Genomic DNA, 8,776 nt, shown 5'->3' with positions numbered 1-8,776 from the left:
ATTATATATATATATATATATATATATATATATATATTTTTTTTTTTTCATTTCAGAAATTGCTGGCAATGATTTCCTTCCATTTCAATGCATGCTTCGATAAATAAAATATTAAGTGTGGGAAAATATAATAAAGATGTTCATAATATCTACTTAATATGATAAATATCCGAAATACATCAATTTAGATCAAACTTCGCAACATATTGAAATGTCGCGAAGACATTTGCATCTTTTTACAACAGTTGGCATTACTAGTACCAACCGTTATAGAAATATAAATGGTATTCATATTACCTGCAGTGCTCATAATACCCAATCCTACCCTGTATAGGGTAGGCTTTAAATCTTTCCATGCTGGAAAAGAACACACGTTTCCAAAAAAAAACATCAGAAGTGAAAGTTGTATAATTTTGATTGGGAATGAGGGAAGAAATTAGACTTTAAATTTGATCTTGAAAGCATATTTCAAGTCATTTGAAAGTTAATTTTGAAATTTCATATGGAATTTCCCTTTTTCATTGCATATTCTTGTAGCACATTTCGAAAACTTTCCAAAACTATAATAAAATATTTTTTCATAAAGTATTTTCCGAGTTATATAACTTGAAGGTTACATTATCGCTATCATTAACATTATGCAAGTTATCCGATTAACGGTTAAAACTTTTTGAATGTTGTTCAGGATCATGTCCTGGATAATATTTGTTAATTCTTAAAACACTATGAAACATCTTTTTAATATGATGCTTGATTGAGTATCAAATTAAAAACCTCAATTTAATTCGTGATATTATTACAATAGTTTAATTGCATTTATAAGGAAAACCAATTCGGCGCGCAGTTCAAATGACTATAAATGTGGTATGTCTTTAATCATTGATAAGATTCAAATGGAGCTCCATTTTCTTACAGACATAGCCTCAACCGAAAATTTTTTCAAAGTTTTCTACTGTTGAAATTAAAATATTTTGAGGAATGCTACGCCAAACATTTTTAGTTATTCAATTTTTCATGTCTCCTGCAGACATGAAATGCCGCCTGTCGGTGGAGTTTTGTAAATAATATTTTTTATGTAGCCCCACAAAAAATATCGCACGAAATTACATCGGAAGATCGTGGAAGTTATCGAATATATCCATACCCCACTCCCCCCCCAATTATCTTTCATAAAAGATGTTATTGAGTCACAATACGACGAGAATAGAATTGTGCATCATCTTGACCATCATATTTTTTGTCGAGTAACAAGATCAACCTTTTCTAAAAACTCAGCCAATTTATTCTGCAAAAAAAAAGGTAAGTTTTAAGTGATTATCAAAAAAATATGGACCAATCAAATATCTATTTACAATTCCGCATCAAGTATTTAAACTTTAATGATGTCAATTATCAACACGTTGAGTCCAGTGAGAATTGTGGACAATAATAACAGTTATACTTCTTGAGTTGTCATTGTTATGAAATGAGGCTTCATCATTGAAGAGAACATACTGAAAAAAAGTTGAATTCTGTCTTATTTGTAATGTCCAACGACAAAATTGTCTTCTTAGCCTTATATCATTTTTACTTACATCTTAGGTTAAAGTGATGTGATAGGAATAGAATTTATATTTTTGTAAAATCCTCAATACAGGAAAATTACGTTGCAGTCTCTAGTCAAAGTTCTCTAGTCAAAATATGAGGATTCAAGTTTATCATTGCTAGCACTGCTTATACACGCGGATCATTAATGTCATCTTCAGCATTTATTGTATTTGCTTGCGATTTCTCTTACGAATTTTTCTACGCTCTCGTAATAAAATTCTTCTTATCTGCATTTAAATGTCATCTAAACGGATATCTATTACGATCTTTCTGTTCAATAATTCTACAATAATTTTGTTCAACTTTACCAAGCACAAGAATAATATCAACAATATTTCATTTGAACTGTAAGCGATCATTTTGAAAAAAGCTTTGAAAAAGACTACTAATGTAAAAACATTGAAAGAAAAAGCTATACGAAAAAAAGAAGAAAGTTGAATTGAGAAGGATTGAACTCTATTTCGTGCGCATAAGCGTATGTCAAGTAATGTGACTCACGGAGATGCGCGCGCGTAAGAATCCCGTTCTCACGCGCATGCGTACATGGATAATGTCGGCGGTATTATTTAGTACTAACTTTCAAGTTCCATAACTCGAAAAGTACTCAATGAAATGTAACTTTATTATAATATTTTGGAAAACTCTCGAGATAAGCTACAAGAATATGTGATAAAAAATAGGGGTTTCTATTTAAAAAAAACATTAATAACTTTGACCTAATTTTGATAAAATCGATTCCACATTTCCTCCTTTATGTGTCCTCCTTCAAACCAAGCAACTTTTGTTCGAAAAATTTTTCAATAAATCATCAATTTGCAAGATAATCGACCATATCACTTAAAATGAAATACTCTCTGTATATATATATATATATATATATATATGTATGTGTATATGTATACACATGTATATAAATACAGGGTGTTTCATTTTAAATAATTCATTAAGATTTCTCGAAAACTATGGTAGATACGAAAAAACAGTTTTAAACAGTTGTATAGTTCGGAGGGGAACAAAAGAAGGTATCATTATTATTATTTCACATTTTTCCATATCATAGTTTTCGAGAAATCGTAATGCATTATTTAAAATCTTGTATACAGAGTGTTTCAAAATATGCACCTGCGAAGTACAAGACGTCATACTTCATACTAAAAGAAACTATTGTTTTCTTTTGCAAAATTGCGCCTGACAAATAGTTTTTACAGGAAAACAGATTAAAGTTAACGAATAAGCTCTGATCTGGCGCTTAGGGCTCCTTGTTTACTTGTACCTAATCCTTGACTAGTATTCATAAGTAAAATATTAATATGGCTTTGTGTTATAATTAGTTTATGACTATTTAAGTTTGTATTTAAGTTATAAGAATTAATTACTTGACCATGATCTTTTATATTGTATTGCTTCAAAAATAAAAAGATAGCAAAATAAATTATTGCTTTCATTTTTTACGTAATAATAAGTAAATGGATAAAAGAATTGTCTAATTACGTAGGTCTATCAGATCTATCTGAAAGTAAAAACAAATGTAAATAATAATACGCTTGATGAACTTTATTAAAAGTTCTATTCTTTTAAATATTGCACAATTGCGTATAGTAGTGTAAGCAGTCATAAACTAATCATAACAAAGCCATATTAGTATTTTAAAATATTACTTATGAATACTAGCTAATTAGGTCCAAGTGAGGAACGTGCGCTGGTTCTGAACGCCACATAGATCAGAGTCCTTATTTATTAACTTCAACCTGTTCTCTTGCAAAAACTACTTATCAGACATAATTTTGCAAAAGTAAAAAAATTATTTCTTTTAGCATAAGTATGACATCTTGCAGGAGTGAATTTCGAAGCACCTTATATGTATGTATATATATTTCTATTATCATTATCATTCTATTGTTGATCGACTTTGACATCAGAATATGATTTCTTCTAAACTGTTTTGATTATCATAAATTGAAATAATCGAGTATATAAGTTTGCACTATGTATTCGTAATATTTTTTTATCCTTGAAAAATTTTAGTATGCACAGAAAAATATTAATATTTCAACATATTTTTTTGAAAGATGGAATTTTTATGTTCCAAAATCTTAAAATTACATTAAAGTTTCGTCAAAGAAGAGTTTATCGATCATATCAACAAACACACAGCTTACTTTCGGCTTTAGTCTATAAATTTTATCATAATAGCATTTTTTTACTTATTATTACAGAATAATAATTTATGTTATAACTAAGAAATGGATTAAAACACACATAGACACATGTGTGTCTATGAATTTCAAATTTTCTATTCTTGACTGCATAAATTTCATATGTCTCTATATACAAAGTATATACGGATATTGTTGATAATATTTTTTCAAATTCTTTCTTATTTTCGTAAGAAATTTTGTTAAATTCACAGACTTCTATAAATAGTCTGCCGACTTTGCCTCCATGTTTGAAAATAGCTGAACAGCGCCATATTTGTGTTCACTGACTCTCGCATAGATAAATTATACGAATGATAACATTAGTGTTTTTATATAAATTCACGCGATATTCACAAACAGGATGCATATGGAAATTAAAACAAGGGCAACTTGGAATCAGATTTATCTCTTTCTATTACATTGAGTCAATAATCTATTTATATTTATAATTTATATAATTAATAAATTACAATAACAACAATATTTGTCACGATTTATTATTCTATTTATATAAGTCTGTGGTTAAATTATTCAACATATCAATGAACAAACATGTAAAAGGCTAGAAAGTTTTATTGATTAAACATGAAGTTTAGTGCAAAAAATTATGCCAATGATTGTGAGCCGATTGCATTATTGATTATTGATTATCACAAAGCTCTACTTGTTTCCCCAAAACTCCACATGCGTATACATACAACTATTATAAATATTTTTTATTTAATAGCTAAATCTGCAAAAACGTATTTGCAATAATTTTATATTAGCCTTTATATTGTATTAAATTTTTAAACATCTTTAAATATTTTCTTCTATGTATGTGTAATGCAAACATTGACTTATTTAAATTGATATTGAATTTATGGCACATACAAGTAATACAATTATTCATAGTACATATGTTCCGTACACGGAATAGAAAGTAAAAAATATTAGAAAATTCATTAATAACTCGACATATATAGGATTAAAGCAAGAAAATTATTATTTTTGTATCTTTTTTATATTTATTGATGTAATATATTATTTGCATGATCTGTAATGCATGACAGAATACTGAACTAATCTAGATGCTCCTCGCAGGATGACGAGCCACCGGAAATCACATATTGCGTTGTGGAACACACGGGTACGCTCACACTACAAGCAATGACACCAACCTTGCCAATGCCAGCAGAGGAGGAACTGAATAAAATGTTTCTCGAGCTTGTCGACGAGTTAGACTTAACTCAAACCAATCGGCAAGCAGTTTTGGCACTTCCAGCTAATAAAAAGTGGCAAATATATTGCTCCAGGAAAGGTAATGATACATTAGATAATGGAGGCTTGCGCACTACTGACCTTAGCGGCGATCCCGAAGATTATATCAATAGATTGAAGACGATAGCGAATGTGAGTAAATAAAAATGTTTAATGGAATCTACTATGATAGAATGATAGAATAAATCATTTTATTTCTTTGTATGTAAAGTATTACTTTAAACAGATTCCGATCAAATAGGTTTTTGTATTAGATGAGTTTTTAAAAATATTTATTCGCATGGAGATGTCTTTCTATAATATAAAGAAATATACAACACAAAATATACATTTTTTTTTAATCAAATAATTTTTACGTGAATGGTATCATGAAAAAATGTTATTAACATGGTTTACTTCAAATTGTAATCACTTTGCCTTGAAAATTTTCTTATTGAAATTAAAAGATGCCATGAGAAAGATAAGATATAAGAATCAAAATTAAAAGATTGGTGAACAATTCGTAAGAAGTTTAAAACTTGTACAATAGCTATACTTTATAAGTTGCTTCACAATTTTCAGAGTTTTTGTCATGTTATTGCGTATATTTATAATATGACTACTAAGGCTTAATAATTTTTGCTGGAAAAAAGTTATAAAAAATTGAATTGTAAAATATTGTTGTATTTTTATTGATTTTATCATATATATAAATGTGACAAACCTATTGGATACTATACAGAATCCTTTCCCAGAAGAAGATGAAGAGGTATCAAATCAAATGCGTCAAGCAGAAGCTCTAAAGACTGCCCTGAGGACGCAGCCGCATAGCTTTGTTCTCAGATTTATAGAACTAGATGGTTTAAATGCTTTATTACAAGTTCTAGAGACTATGGATACCGAAGCAGCTAATAGTAATATCAACACCAGTATTATAGGATGTTTAAAGGCTTTAATGAATAATTCGGTGAGTTTTATCAATATAGGTAAGCATTATCCATAAAAATCTTTATTAATAACTATTTATTTTTATTTAATAAGCAGCTTACCTAATTTTTTTATACTTGCATGAGAGTTGAGAACGTGAATCATTGTTCAATGATGCCTCTAATAAGAAAAACCTTGCATCACAGTTTTTTTTCTTTTAATTTTAATTAATATTTCTTTCTTTCTAGAATGGTAGAGCGCATGTATTAGCGCATCCGACGGCAATCAACACAATATCACAATCACTCGCATCTGAGAATATAAAAACGAAAATTTCTGTCCTAGAAATTCTCGGTGCAGTTTGTCTAGTGCCAGGCGGTCACCGCAAAGTTTTAGAAGCCATGTTGCACTTCCAACAATATCATTCCGAAAGAACGCGCTTCCAATGTATAATTAATGATCTTGACAAAAATTTCGGCATCTATAAAGATAATTTATCCTTGAAAACAGCGATTATGTCATTCATTAACGCGGTGCTAAATTATGGACCTGGCCAAGTAACATTGGAGTTTAGGTTGCACTTACGATATGAGCTACTGATGCTCGGCATCCAACCTATTATCGAAAAATTAAGAAAATACGAAAATGAGACACTCGATAGGCATCTCGATTTTTTTGAAATGGTACGAAATGAAGATGAGAAAGAGCTCGCCAGGAAGTTTGAAAAGGAACATGTAGATACTAAAAGTGCTAGCGCCATGTTCGATCTTTTGCGACGGAAACTCAGTCATACTGCTGCTTATCCTCATCTTCTCAGCTTACTAGAACATTGTCTTTTATTGCCACGTGAGTTTTGGATTGATAGATCTTACTTTTAGCAAAAACATTCTATAATGCAAATTAATTTTTTTCAGTGGATTACGGTTCGCATCCTCAACATTGGTTGTTATTTGATCGAATCGTTCAGCAAATTGTTTTACAGTCTGAAAGCAACGAGACGGGGTTAGTAAAAAATTCCGATGTGGCTCCAATAGATATAAACGTGAAAGAAATTGTTCATCTTCTCGCCAAAGAGGAGGAACTTGTGGCAGCAAGGAAAAAGGCTGAGGAGATGGAACGCGAAAATTTGGACATGTCTACAAAATTGGCTAAAAAGGAGCAAGAACTAGATTTGAGAACTCAAGAAAAAGTATTATCCAAATTCCATATTTTTGCCAATAGCAATTAACGAATCTTTTATGATAATCTGCATAATGGCAAATTTTTATAAAAAGTACTCATAGACATACTATATACAGTCTATGTACAAAAAGAATTTTATTTTCTTAGTTTAATTTACATATTTGTTGAAACTATCATACATAACTTTTCAAATACGTTTAAAATATTAAGATCGATGTATAATAATATAAACATGAGAAAAATATACATATTATTCAGATGTAAAGGTATTTTTTAGATACTGAATACATTTTTAATATAAGTCTAATCAGTAATATGAAAAATAATAAATAACATTTCTTTTCTTTTTCTATAAATTTATTTAATAAAATAAAATAAGTTATTCGTTATCCTTATATTTTATTCTTATTATCTTTGATATGTCATAAATTTATGTCATACTTTTTTTGAATTGTCATTTATTGCTCGATATTATTTGCTTTTTAGAACAAATAGTATCATTATATATGATTATTTATTTATAGGAAGATATGGAAGCAAGTTTAGCAAGAATCAAAGAACGTCTTGAAAAAGAGATATCGATGCACATAGAGACAAAACAAAAAATTTCTGAATTGCAAGATAACCTTGAGATATTGTCGCGACAAGTTAACAACGAAAAATCAGAAAGGAAACGTCTAGAACAATTAGTAGCTTCAGGAAGTTTGCCAGACGATGCAAAAGCCACTTTAAAAATTGTGGAAGATGAAGTACTCGAGAAGATTGAGACTAAACTTACTCCGCCACCACCACCACCTCCTCCATTAGCACCTCCGCCACCTCCTTGTTTAATGCTGGCTGCTCCTCCGCCTATGAAGGTTGTTACTACATATTTAAAAGTTTATTAATTAAATATTTGTTATGTAACAGCAATAAAAAAATAATTTAATGTTTAATAATTAGTTTAAAAAACAGTAGTATACACAATTAACAGTAGTATACACAGTAAAAACAAAAAACTTCCTACTTGTTACAATCAATCACAACAATATAATTTATTATATAGTAATTAGCCGGATAATTTAATTCAAATTAAATGTCTTAGATGGAGATAATAAAGAATGTTCCACAGCCGAGTAATCCTTTGAAATCGTTTAACTGGTCCAAAATACCTGAGCAGAAATTACAAGGCACGATATGGTCAGAATTGGATGATTCGAAACACTATAATGTAATGGACCTCGAGTCCATTGATAAGATCTTCTGCGCTTATCAAAAAAATGGCGTTTCTACAGAAGGGTCAATAGAGGACTTGAGAACATTAGGAAAGAATAAAAAGACGATGTCGGTAATTGATTCGAGAAGAGCGCAGAATTGCACTATATTATTGTCAAAATTGAAAATGTCTGATAATGAAATTACTAGAACAATATTATCGATGGATCAACAGAATATTTTGCACATCGATATGGTGGAACAGTTGCTAAAGTACATACCATCTTCAGAAGAGGCTGCCTTGTTAGATATCCATCAAAAAGAATTGCAGAACAGGGCGGATTGTTTTTTATATCAAATATCAAAGTTAGTTGTATTTCTAACATTATTTAACTCTTAGATTCTCTCTCTCTCTCTCTCTCTCTCTCCTCCTCCTCCTCCTCCTCTCT

At 29.8% G+C, this 8,776-nt stretch overlaps 1 protein-coding gene across 1 annotated transcript in view; it reads left to right on the top strand.

Annotated features, from left to right (window-relative positions):
* Window positions 1–8,776, top strand: part of LOC105620566 (disheveled-associated activator of morphogenesis 1) — a 27,166-nt gene that overhangs the window by 15,536 nt on the left and 2,854 nt on the right. Inside the window, exons 2-7 of the mRNA XM_012202060.1 lie at window positions 4,869–5,177; window positions 5,767–5,991; window positions 6,200–6,797; window positions 6,866–7,140; window positions 7,658–7,990; window positions 8,218–8,693. Of these exons, the coding sequence (XP_012057450.1) occupies window positions 4,869–5,177; window positions 5,767–5,991; window positions 6,200–6,797; window positions 6,866–7,140; window positions 7,658–7,990; window positions 8,218–8,693 (2,216 nt within the window). The remainder of the gene's footprint in view (window positions 1–4,868; window positions 5,178–5,766; window positions 5,992–6,199; window positions 6,798–6,865; window positions 7,141–7,657; window positions 7,991–8,217; window positions 8,694–8,776) is intronic.

Source organism: Atta cephalotes (genome assembly GCF_000143395.1).
Source record: "Atta cephalotes unplaced genomic scaffold scaffold00027, whole genome shotgun sequence".
NCBI lineage: Eukaryota > Metazoa > Arthropoda > Insecta > Hymenoptera > Formicidae > Atta > Atta cephalotes.
The sequence above is the reverse complement of the archived record's forward strand: the minus strand, read 5'-3'. Positions and strand labels throughout refer to the sequence as shown.